The sequence below is a fragment of the Oncorhynchus clarkii genome, chromosome 28 (assembly GCF_045791955.1).
Source record: "Oncorhynchus clarkii lewisi isolate Uvic-CL-2024 chromosome 28, UVic_Ocla_1.0, whole genome shotgun sequence".
NCBI classification, from domain to species: Eukaryota; Metazoa; Chordata; class Actinopteri; order Salmoniformes; family Salmonidae; genus Oncorhynchus; species Oncorhynchus clarkii.
In genome coordinates, this window is record NC_092174.1 from 40,560,959 (window position 1) to 40,573,997 (window position 13,039).

The following is a 13,039-nucleotide window of genomic DNA, read 5'->3' on the forward strand; positions in this document are numbered from 1 at the left end:
AGCCCCCTTGAACTTTGCGACCTTTTGCCACATTTCAGGCTTCAAACATAAAGATATAAAACTGTATTTTTTTGTGAAGAATCAACAACAAGTGGGACACAATCATGAAGTGGAACGACATTTATTGGATATTTCTAACTTTTTTAACAAATCAAAAACTGAAAATTGGGCGTGCAAAATTATTCAGCCCCCTTAAGTTAATACTTTGTAGCGCCACCTTTTGCTGCGATTACAGCTGTAAGTCGCTTGGGGTATGTCTCTATCAGTTTTGCACATCGAGAGACTGAAATTTTTTCCCATTCCTCCTTGCAAAACAGCTCGAGCTCAGTGAGGTTGGATGGAGAGCATTTGTGAACAGCAGTTTTCAGTTCTTTCCACAGATTCTCGATTGGATTCAGGTCTGGACTTTGACTTGGCCATTCTAACACCTGGATATGTTTATTTTTGAACCATTCCATTGTAGATTTTGCTTTATGTTTTGGATCATTGTCTTGTTGGAAGACAAATCTCCATCCCAGTCTCAGGTCTTTTGCAGACTCCATCAGGTTTTCTTCCAGAATGGTCCTGTATTTGGCTCCATCCATCTTCCCATCAATTTTAACCATCTTCCCTGTCCCTGCTGAAGAAAAGCAGGCCCAAACCATGATGCTGCCACCACCATGTTTGACAGTGGGGATGGTGTGTTCAGGGTGATGGGCTGTGTTGCTTTTACGCCAAACATAACGTTTTGCATTGTTGCCAAAAAGTTCAATTTTGGTTTCATCTGACCAGAGCACCTTCTTCCACATGTTTGGTGTGTCTCCCAGGTGGCTTGTGGCAAACTTTAAACGACACTTTTTATGGATATCTTTAAGAAATGGCTTTCTTCTTGCCACTCTTCCATAAAGGCCAGATTTGTGCCTATGGACAGAGTCTCCCACCTCAGCTGTAGATCTCTGCAGTTCATCCAGAGTGATCATGGGCCTCTTGGCTGCATCTCTGATCAGTCTTCCCCTTGTATGAGCTGAAAGTTTAGAGGGACGGCCAGGTCTTGGTAGATTTGCAGTGGTCTGATACTCCTTCCATTTCAATATTATCGCTTGCACAGTGCTCATTGGGATGTTTAAAGCTTGGGAAATCTTTTTGTATCCAAATCCGGCTTTAAACTTCTTCACAACAGTATCTCGGACCTGCCTGGTGTGTTCCTTGTTCTTCATGATGCTCTCTGCGCTTTTAACGGACCTCTGAGACTATCACAGTGCTGGTGCATTTATACGGAGACTTGATTACACACAGGTGGATTGTATTTATCATCATTAGTCATTTAGGTCAACAATGGATCATTCAGAGATCCTCACTGAACTTCTGGAGAGAGTTTGCTGCACTGAAAGTAAAGGGGCTGAATAATTTTGCATGCCCAATTTTTCAGTTTTTGATTTGTTAAAAAAGTTTGAAATATCCAATAAATGTCGTTCCACTTCATGATTGTGTCCCACTTGTTGTTGATTCTTCACAAAAAAATACAGTTTTATATCTTTATGTTTGAAGCCTGAAATGTGGCAAAAGGTCGCAAAGTTCAAGGGGGCCGAATACTTTCGCAAGGCACTGTAACACTTGATGGTTCCTGTTGTCAAGGGCAATTCCACAATAATGGATGCCAAACAAAAAAACGTTGATTTCAAAGTTTAACAAACCATTCAACTCTATTCACAAGCAGAATTTCCCTAAACTCTGTTAAATATCTGCTCCTAGTTAAGATTCAAAGATGTCTGCGAAAAGAATTGGGTGTCAAAAATCTATTTTGGTTATTGAAACACAGTAAGGGGCTCCCGAGTGGTGCAGCGGTCTAAAGCACTGGATCTCAGCCCAGAGGCGTCACTATAGTACCTGGTTCGAATCCAGGCTGTATCACATCCGGCCATGATTGGGAGTCCCATCGGGCGACGCACAATTGGCGCCAGCGTCGTACGGGGTTAGGGTTTTTTCATCAACGGAATTTCATCATGGCTCCCTAATCTACACTGTACAGAAATGCAATGATATGAATGTCGTTCACTCTACATGCTGGTTCTCATGGGTCCTTTAACATAGAAATGACCTCATGCATCTGTTAGGGGAGTCAAAGGGCGGAGAAGTACTTAGAGTAGCTCAGAGGCTTTTAAAGTATTTTAAGTGGATATCTAGATTTGGGGAGATCAGGAATGAGTACCAAATGGCACCCTATTTCCTATATAGTGCACTACTTTTGACTAGAGCCCTATCGGCCCTGGTCAAAAAAAAAGTGCACTCTATAGTGGATAGGGTGCTAGAGTTCAGTTTGAGCCCGTTGCTGTTAAAGGCATGACATGTCTTTCCAGTCTCTCAAATGAAGCAAATTAATCGGGTTAATCTGGCCAATAAAGGAATCCACAGATTATATTAGATTATCCTGCTGCCATAGACTAGACCAGAGCATTCTGAGTTTGAATCACACAGTGGGTAACATCGGTAAGCAAAAGAAAGAGCTGCAATAAGCGTCAAGCTGGGGAATAACTACCCTTGTTACGGTGCATAGAAACCATTGCTATCGCTCTGTGTGAGAAACAAATACCAGAAATACGGAGCAAACAAACATTAAACTTTTCCCCCCTCGACATGTGTTGTACTGTACATTGTCTTACGTCAGGTCGGGTCACTCCTATGCAACGGACATGACAGTGGGGGTGGGAGAGGGGGATACGAAGAGCGGGATACGAAGAGTGGTGGTGGAAGAGTGGGGGTGGGAGAGGGGGGGTGTAGGAGCGGGATACGAAGAGTGGTGGTGGAAGAGTGGGGGTGGGAGGGGGGGGGGGGGTGTAGGCAGTGCACTGTGTACCTATCCACTCTTGAAAGGAGTCACTCCTCAACTCCTATTTGCTATACAATTCTGGCTAACCCTCCTGCCCTCATGACCATCCCATGTCCTAATCAGCCATTTTTTAACCACTATACCTCACAAGAGGTAGGAAAAGAGAGAGAGAGAGCCATGCATTGGCTGAAATAACACTATGATCTTGCTTACCACTCAAACATTTGCTTTGCTTTTTCCTCCATAGTAAAGCCTAATCAATGTCAAATAATGCTACTGGATTCCCTACTACGACTGAGATTGTCTGTGTTTGAAGAGGATTTGGAACTGTAGAACTGTAGAACTGTAGAGATGTAGAACTGTAGAACTGTAGAACTGTAGAACTATAGAACTGTAAAACTGTAGAACTGTAGAACTGTAGAATTGTAGAACTATAGAACTGTAGAACTGTAGAACTGTAGAACTGACCTAGGGGCCTTTGTCAAGGAGACCACAGCCATAACAGAAAGTAGGAAGGAAGTGCATGGCACAGTAACAACAACCAACCACATCCAACTTGGTCAGCCATGGAAACTAAGAAAGGACTGCATATTTCTGAGAGGCCATCTAGAGGAGGCTTGTGGTACTGCAGATCTATCTCCACCAGGTCAAGCAGAAAAACAGCACATTTGAAAAGGTATGTTTTTAACAAAAATTAAAAGACAGAAGAGTAGCTATTGAGGAACTACAGAAAAACACAAACCTTCCCAAAGCACCAGAGAGCCCTCTTACACCATGTTGATGTCTCCTCCCCCACTATAATGTAGTCTCCAGAGTCTCCTCCCCCACTATATGTACTCTGTACTCTCCAGAGTCTCCTCCCCCACTATAATGTACTCTCCAGTCTCCTCCCCCACTATAATGTACTCTCCAGAGTCTCCTCCCCCACTATAATGTACTCTCCAGAGTCTCCTCCCCCACTATAATGTACTCTCCAGAGTCTCCTCCCCCACTATAATGTACTCTCCAGAGTCTCCTCCCCCACTATAATGTACTCTCCAGAGTCTCCTCCTCCACCACCACTATAATGTACTCTCCAGTCTCCTCCCCCACTATAATGTAGTCTCTCAGAGTCTCCTCCCCCACTATAATGAGTCTCCTCCCCACTATAATGTACTCTCCAGAGTCTCCTCCCCCACTATAATGTACTCTCCAGAGTCTCCTCCCCCACTATAATGTACTCTCCAGAGTCTCCTCCCCCACTATAATGTACTCTCCAGAGTCTCCTCCTCCACTATAATGTACTCTCCAGAGTCTCCTCCCCCACTATAATGTATTCTCCAGAGTCTCCTCCCCCACTATAATGTACTCTCCAGAGTCTCCTCCCCCACTATAATGTAGTCTCCAGAGTCTCCTCCTCCACTATAATGTACTCTCCAGAGTCTCCTCCTCCACTATAATGTACTCTCCAGAGTCTCCTCCACCACTATAATGTACTCTCCAGAGTCTCCTCCCCCACTATAACTATAATGTAGTCTCCAGAGTCTCCTCCCCCACTATAATGTACTCTCCAGAGTCTCCTCCCCCACTATAATGTACTCTCCAGAGTCTCCTCCCCCACTATAATGTATTCTCCAGAGTCTCCTCCACCACTGTAATGTACTCTCCAGAGTCTCCTCCACCACTATAATGTATTCTCCAGAGTCTCCTCCCCCACTATAATGTACTCTCCAGAGTCTCCTCCCCCACTATAATGTACTCTCCAGAGTCTCCTCCCCCACTATAATGTACTCTCCAGAGTCTCCTCCCCCACTATAATGTATTCTCCAGAGTCTCCTCCCCCACTATAATGTACTCTCCAGAGTCTCCTCCCCCACTATAATGTACTCTCCAGAGTCTCCTCCCCCACTATAATGTACTCTCCAGAGTCTCCTCCACCACTGTAATGTATTCTCCAGAGTCTCCTCCCCCACTATAATGTACTCTCCAGAGTCTCCTCCCCCACTATAATGTATTCTCCAGAGTCTCCTCCCCCACTATAATGTAGTCTCCAGAGTCTCCTCCCCCACTATAATGTACTCTCCAGAGTCTCCTCCCCCACTATAATGTACTCTCCAGAGTCTCCTCCCCCACTATAATGTACTCTCCAGAGTCTCCTCCCCCACTATAATGTACTCTCCAGAGTCTCCTCCCCCACTATAATGTACTCTCCAGAGTCTCCTCCCCCACTATAATGTACTCTCCAGAGTCTCCTCCCCCACTATAATGTACTCCCCACTCCCCCACTGTAATGTACTCTCCAGAGTCTCCTCCCCCACTGTAATGTACTCTCCAGAGTCTCCTCCCCCACTGTAATGTACTCTCCAGAGTCTCCTCCACGACTGCACTGGGACTAATGTTTAAAACATTGTGCATTGAAGGAACAGGATGTTCAAAGGAAATCTGTAATGTACAGAGTCTCCTCCCCCACTTACACGACTGCATGTTTTTGGGACTAATGTTTAAAACATTGTGCATTGAAGGAACAGGATGTTCAAAGGAAATCAACAGGAAGGAGTTATACAGGACCAGTCAAAAGTTTGGCAACACCTACTAATTCTTTTTTTCTTTATTTTTTTTACTATTTTCTACATTGTAGAATAATAGTGAAGACAAACTATGAAATAACACATATGGAATCATGTAGTAACCAAAAAAGTGTTGAACAAATCAAAATATATTTTAGATTTGAGATTCTTCGAAGTAGCCACCCTTTGCCTTGATGACAGCTTTGCACACGCTTGGCATTCTCTCAACCAGCTTCATGAGGTAGTCACCTGGAATGCATTTTAATTAACAGATGTGCCTTGTTAAAAGTTCATTTGTGGACATTCTTTCCTTCTCTATGCGTTTGAGCAAGTCAGTTGTGTTCTGACAATGTAGGGGTGGTACACAGAAGATTTGGTAAAATACCAAGTCCATATTATGGCAAGAACAGCTCAAATAAACAAAGAGAAACGACAGTCCATCATTACTTTAAGACATGAAGGTCAGTCAATACGGAAAATGTCAAGAACTTTGAAAGTTTCTTCAACTGCAGTAGCAAAAACCATCAAGCGCTATGATGAAACTGTCTCTCATGAGGACCACCACAGGAAAGGAAAACCCATAGTTACCTCAGCCGCAGAGGATAAGTTCATTAGAGTTACCAGCCTCAGAAATTGCAGCCTACATACATTATTCACAGAGTTCAAGTAACAGACACATCTCAACTGTTCAGAAGACACTGTGTGATGGTGTGGGGGTTCTTTGCTGGTGACACTGTCTGTGATTTATTTGGAATTCAAGGCACACTTAACCAGCATGGCTACAACAGCATTATGCAGTGATACGCCATCCCATCTGGTTTGTGCTTAGTGGGACTGTCATTTATTTTTCAACAAGACAATGAACCAACATAACTCCAGGCTGTATTAGGGCTATTTGACCAAGAAGGAGAGTGATGGAGTGCTGCATCAGATGACTTGGCCTCCACAATCACCCGACCTCAACCCAATTGAGATGGTTTGGGATGAGTTGGGACCGCAGAGTGAAGGAAAAGCAGCCATCAAGTGCACAGCATATGTGGGAACTCCTTCAACACTGTTGGAAAAGCATTCCAGGTGAAGCTGGTTGAGAGAATTTCAATAATGTGCAAAGCTGCCACTCAAGGCAAAGGTTGACTACTTTGAAGAGCCAACCTTTGATAGATATCCATGTTGTTTTGTAACTTCACAGTATTTTGTCCCTAAGAAACCTAGCTTTTCTAATATGATCCATTACTCTCTGCAGAGAGCCGGTCATCTTCGGATGTATACATGTATTTATATATATAATGTATAGCGTCACATATGTAGGGTCTTAATTTGATCATCCTGTTGCAGGATAACTTTTTAACAAGGCTTCTGAAGTTTGTGACTTCGACTTTGACATTTCTGACTTGATTTTCCTTTACGAAAGTTGTATCAACCCTTTCAAAAAGATCCATGAATTATAATTAGCATAATAATTTGCATGTCTTGTTGCTGTAGGATTATTTTCCTGCTGTAGCAAACTGGCTCAAATTAAGATCCTACATCTAATAGTCGCATGCGCCGAATTCAACAGGAATTCACCTTACAGTGAAATGCTTACTTACGAGCCCCTAACCAACAATGCAGTTACAAAAATATGGATAAGAAGAAGAAATAAAAGTAACAAGTAATGAAAGAGCAGCAGTAAAAATAACAATAGAGAGACTGTATACAGGGGGATAGCGGTACAGAGTCAATGTCCGTGGCACCGGTTAGTTGAGGTAATATGTACATGTAGATATAGTTATTAAAGTGACTGTGCATAGATGTTAACAACAGAGAGTTGCAGCAGTGTAAAAAAGGGGAGGGGGAAATGCAAATAGTCTGAGTAGCCATTTGATTAGATGTTCAGGAGTCTTATGGCTTGGGGGTAGAAGCTGTTTAGAAGCCTCTTGAACCTAGACTTGGTGCTCTGGTATCGCTTGCCGAGCGGTAGCAGAGAGAACAGTCTATGACTAGGGTGGCTGGAGTCTTTGACAATTTTTAGGGGCTTCCTCTGACACCGCCTGGTATAGAGGTCCTTGATGGCAGGAAGCTTAGCCTCAGTAATGTACTGGGCCGTTCGCACTACCCTCTGTAGTTCTTTTCAGTCTCCTGAGGGGGAATAGGTTTTGTCGTGCCCACTTCATGACTGTCTTGGTGTGCTTGGACCATGTTAGTTTGTTGGTGATGTGGAACTTGAAGGAACTTGATGAGAATGGGGAAGTGCTCTGTCCGCTGTATCAAATTACACATACATTCTTGTTTAATTGCATCAATTATTATAATGACACACATAATGAGCCAATTTCTTGTTTCATTGCAGCAATTATTATGATGACACACTGGTACACAATTTCAAAGTTTATTTTCATAACACATAGGACTGATTGAGTGTCGCACACTACATGTGTAACATTAGCACAGCTGATTGTGTACATTGTGTGCAGTAATTATCTTTGTAAAGGTAACTTGAACAGGATGCCCTCAAACTAATTACAGTAATTACAGTATATTCTGTTATGTATCTGATAAACATTGAATGTCTAGCGGGAAACGCTGCCGCCTGCAGCATGTCACCTACAGCGTGGGTACTGGTTAGGTATCCCGAACCGACCCGAACCCAGCACTACTCTGCATCTGCCTTCCTCTCTGTCTGTATCCCCATGTATATACCAGCACTATAATAATACACTTTAAAAAAACAAGCAAACAGCCAATAACACCAGTGTGCTGCATTTTAGCCCATCTATGTGACTGACAGCAAAGCCTCAACAGCCACTAGCAATCCTTAATCTCATCAATTAGCAGACCGATGAGAAGTCTGAGACAGAGGTGAAGTCTGTGACCGATGAGAAGTCTGAGACCGATGTGAAGTCTGAGACAGAGGTGAAGTCTGAGACAGAGGTGAAGTCTGAGACAGAGGTGAAGTCTGAGACAGAGGTGAAGTCTGAGACAGAGGTGAAGTCTGTGACCGATGAGAAGTCTGAGACAGAGGTGAAGTCTGAGACAGAGGTGAAGTCTGAGACCGATGTGAAGTCTGTGACCGATGAGAAGTCTGAGACAGAGGTGAAGTCTGAGACAGCGGTGAAGTCTGAGACCGATGAGAAGTCGCCTATTTTGTTCACAGGCAGGACAAGTGAAGCCAAACAAATCCACAGGGACGGGATCCGGGATCCGTTGGCATTACCCAACAGCATAAATCACCACATGAGTTGAAGTGTCTGGAAGTGCTAGAATTTGTATATAATTTTTGGGGGCTGAGCAACCCAACTATTTTGTAAACAGAAACAGTGTCTCGTTCCGTAAGTCAGTCTGAGCAGTGTCATCCTAGAGACAGAGCCGTGAAGGACTGTAGCATCAGGCCCAGCCGCTAAACTACAGCAGCCATTGGTACTGCAACATTACAGAGCTTGTCTGTACAGCAACAGCTTATAGAGCTTATAGGTCCCCCTCTTTCTCTACCCACCTCAGTTCTCAAAGACGTACTGTAACACTCACAGACCTAGCTGCAACACAAGACGTTCAAAATACGTTCAAAAGACGTACTGTAACACTCACAGACCTAGCTGCAACACAAAACGCTCAAAAGACGTACTGTAACACTCACAGACCTAGCTGCAACACAAAACGCTCAAAAGACGTACTGTAACACTCACAGACCTAGCTGCAACACAAGACGTTCAAAATACGTTCAAAAGACGTACTGTAACACTCACAGACCTAGCTGCAACACAAGACGTTCAAAAGACGTACTGTAACACTCACAGACCTAGCTGCAACACAAAACGCTCAAAAGACGCACTGTAACACTCACAGACCTAGCTGCAACACAAGACGTTCAAAAGACGTACTGTAACACTCACAGACCTAGCTGCAACACAAGACGTTCAAAAGACGTACTGTAACACTCACAGACCTAGCTGCAACACAAAACGTTCAAAAGACGTACTGTAACACTCACAGACCTAGCTGCAACACAAGACTTTCAAAAGACGTACTGTAACACTCACAGACCTAGCTGCAACACAAGACGTTCAAAAGACGTACTGTAACACTCACAGACCTAGCTGCAACACAAGACGTTCAAAAGACGTTCAAAATACGTACTGTAACACTCACAGACCTAGCTGCAACACAAAACGTTCAAAAGACGTACTGTAACACTCACAGACCTAGCTGCAACACAAGACGTTCAAAATACGTACTGTAACACTCACAGACCTAGCTGCAACACAAAACGTTCAAAAGACGTACTGTAACACTCACAGACCTAGCTGCAACACAAGACGTTCAAAAGACGTACTGTAACACTCACAGACCTAGCTGCAACACAAGACGTTCAAAAGACGTTCAAAATACGTACTGTAACACTCACAGACCTAGCTGCAACACAAAACGTTCAAAAGACGTTCAAAATACGTACTGTAACACTCACAGACCTAGCTGCAACACAAGACGTTCAAAAGACGTTCAAAATACGTACTGTAACACTCACAGACCTAGCTGCAACACAAAACGTTCAAAAGACGTACTGTAACACTCACAGACCTAGCTGCAACACAAGACGTTCAAAAGACGTTCAAAATACGTACTGTAACACTCACAGGCCTAGCTGCAACACAAAACGTTCAAAAGACGTTCAAAGGCGTCATTCAAACAATTTTGCCCACCCTTCAATCACACAGGTGAAATAAGGTTGGTATTGTCCCTTGCTAGGACAACAATGTGGGTTATAGGTATGTGGTGTGTTTTGGGGTATTTTTTTGGAGGACACTGAGGGGTGTTTTTCAGGGCTAGGGGGACAGAGGGACCTGTGGACAGGGAGGACCAACAGAGGACAGAGGGACCAGTGGACAGGGAGGACCAACAGAGGACAGAGGGACCAGTGGACAGGGAGGACCAACAGGGGACAGAGGGACCAGTGGACAGGGAGGACTAACAGAGGACAGAGGGACCTGTGGACAGGGAGGACCAACAGGGGACAGAGGGACCAGTGGACAGGGAGGACCAACAGGGGACAGAGGGACCAGTGGACAGGGAGGACCAACAGGGGACAGAGGGACCTGTGGACAGGGAGGACCAACAGAGGACAGAGGGACCAGTGGACAGGGAGGACTAACAGAGGACAGAGGGACCAGTGGACAGGGAGGACCAACGGGGGACAGAGGGACCAGTGGACAGGGAGGACCAGCAGGGGACAGAGGGACCAGTGGACAGGGAGGACCAACAGGGGGCAGAGGGACCAGTGGACAGAGAGGACCAGCAGGGGACAGAGGGACCAGTGGACAGGGAGGACCAACAAGGGACAGAGGGACCAGTGGACAGGGAGGACCAACAGAGGGCTTTCGGGATAGTGGAGGGGTGGGGGGTTGGACAGACAGAGGGTTTTAGGGATAGTGGAGGGGTGGGGGGTTGAGAGGGTATGGGAACAGGAGACCCAGGTGTTTCTGGAACAGAGTACTTCTAACTGTAGGTGTGAGGGAACAGGGTCCTTTAGGGATGGTGGGGCGAGGGAACAGGGTCCTTTAGGGAGGGTGGGGCGAGGGAACAGGGTCCTTTAGGGAGGGTGGGGCGAAGGAACAGGGTCCTTTAGGGAGGGTGGGGTGAGGGAACAGGGTCCTTTAGGGAGGGTGGGGCGAGGGAACAGGGTCCTTTAGGGAGGGTGGGGCGAAGGAACAGGGTCCTATAGGGACGGTGGGGCGAAGGAACAGGGTCCTTTAGGGAGGGTGGGGCGAGGGAACAGGTCCTTTAGGGACGGTGGGGCGAGGGAACAGGGTCCTTTAGGGAGGGTGGGGCGAGGGAACAGGGTCCTTTAGGGACGGTGGGGATAACTATTGAAGGGGGGGGTTTGGTGGGGCGAAGGAACAGGTCCTTTAGGGACAGGGGGCGAAGGAACAGGTCCTTTAGGGACGGTGGGGCGAGGGAACAGGTCCTTTAGGGACAGGGGGCGAAGGAACAGGTCCTTTAGGGACAGGGGGCGAAGGAACAGGTCCTTTAGGGAAGGTAGGGATAACTATTGAAGGGAGGGTTTTGGTTGGGGGAGGGAACAGGTCCTTTTGGGACGGTGGGGCGAGGGAACAGGTCCTTTAGGGACAGGGGGCGAAGGAACAGGTCCTTTAGGGACAGGGGGCGAAGGAACAGGTCCTTTAGGGACGGTGGGGATAACTATTGAAGGGGGGTTTTGGTTGGGGGAGGGAACAGGTCCTTTTGGGACAGGGGGCGAAGGAACAGGTCCTTTAGGGAAGGTAGGGATAACTATTGAAGGGAGGGTTTTGGTTGGTTGAAGAAACAGGACACCCTGCAGGTGTTAGTTTTGACACTGACCTGGTCTGAGAGCTGCTTTCCCCGCAGGTGGAACCCCATCATACAGCCAATGACAACGGCCAACACAGACAGGATGAGGAGCCCGTTCTGCGCACACACATTCTTTACCCGACCCCAAACCTCCGAAAAGTTCACCGCCATCCTTACTCCCACGTAAAGTCCTCCACAGTCCCTGGCTGGTCACTCACTCCACCAGAGTCCCTGGCTGGTCACTTCACTCAGCCATAAAGAGCAAGGTCTATATGGGGCACGCGACAGACCGGACGGCAGGAGACGGAAAGATAGAAGACGGGGGAGGAGATATGGAAACAGAGAGCCTTGGAGAGAAGGGAGGGACTGAAGAATGAAAGTGAGAAAAAAGACTGAATTGGGGAGGAGATGGATTGAGAGAAAAGGGAGTAGGTGGAGGAAGTAGAGGTTGGCCAAAACAAAGGGAAGAAGGCAGTAGTTGTCCTCCTCGGATAAAGCACTTTAGGGGGTTTCTGCGATGAAGCTCTCTCTATCATTCCACACAGGACTAAGAGCATCACACTTTCCAGGCACACACACGGTATTTCTCTCTCTCTCTCTTTCTCCCTCTCTCTCTTTCTCTCTCTCTCTCTCTTTCTCTAGCCAGTAGGGGGCTCTGGTGACAGCTGGCAGTACTGTCCTCAGGGTTAATACATTAGATCCTATTAGGAGCGGCCATGACGAGCTATGCACACACACACACACACACGCATACACACATGCAAACACACACTTCGCTGTGCTGCATTATTGGGATATCAGCAGGATGGATTAAAGACCTACCAACAATTGGACAGAGGATTGTTCCAACAACAACGAGTGTAAAACAACTGGCCTGGGTAGGGGAAGAAGGAAAAGAGGAGAGGAGGGCGAGGGAAGGAGGGGGAAGAGGAGAGGGGGAGGAAGAGGAGGAGGGGGAAGTGGAGAGGAGGAGGAAGAGGAAAGGAGGGGGAAGAGGAGGAGGGAAGAGGAGGAGGAGGAAGTGTAAGAGGGGAAAGTGGAAGCAGGAGAAGAGGAGGAGGGGGGGAGGAGAAGAGGAGGTGGAAGAGGAGGAGGTGGAAGAGGAGGAGAAGGAAAAAGAAGAGGGGGAAGTGAAAGAGGGAGAAGAGGAGGAGGGGAGGGGGAGGGGGAGGGGGAGGAGTAGGAGGAGGAGGAAGAGGAGGAGGGGGATCAGAAGTCTGATGGCACTATGGTGTGATAAGAGCTACTGCTAAATTAACTTACTATAAATGTGCATGTTAAAATGGACAATTATTCCAATGAGGTGTTGTCTAAGAGGATACAGCTTGTGTCCAAATTGACTTTTAGTAGCAGGTGTAGGAGAACGTACGCAGCAGGTTAGGAGAAT

General features: G+C 46.4%; 1 protein-coding gene across 1 annotated transcript in view; it reads right to left on the reverse strand.

The window, feature by feature from the left end:
- Positions 1 to 12,174, reverse strand: part of LOC139387250 (solute carrier family 1 member 7a) — an 80,440-nt gene extending 68,266 nt beyond the window's left edge. The window contains exon 1 of the mRNA XM_071133360.1: positions 11,683 to 12,174. Coding sequence (XP_070989461.1) covers positions 11,683 to 11,823 — 141 coding nt within the window. The 5' untranslated portion in view covers positions 11,824 to 12,174. The remainder of the gene's footprint in view (positions 1 to 11,682) is intronic.
- Between the last annotated feature and the right edge of the window lie 865 nt (positions 12,175 to 13,039).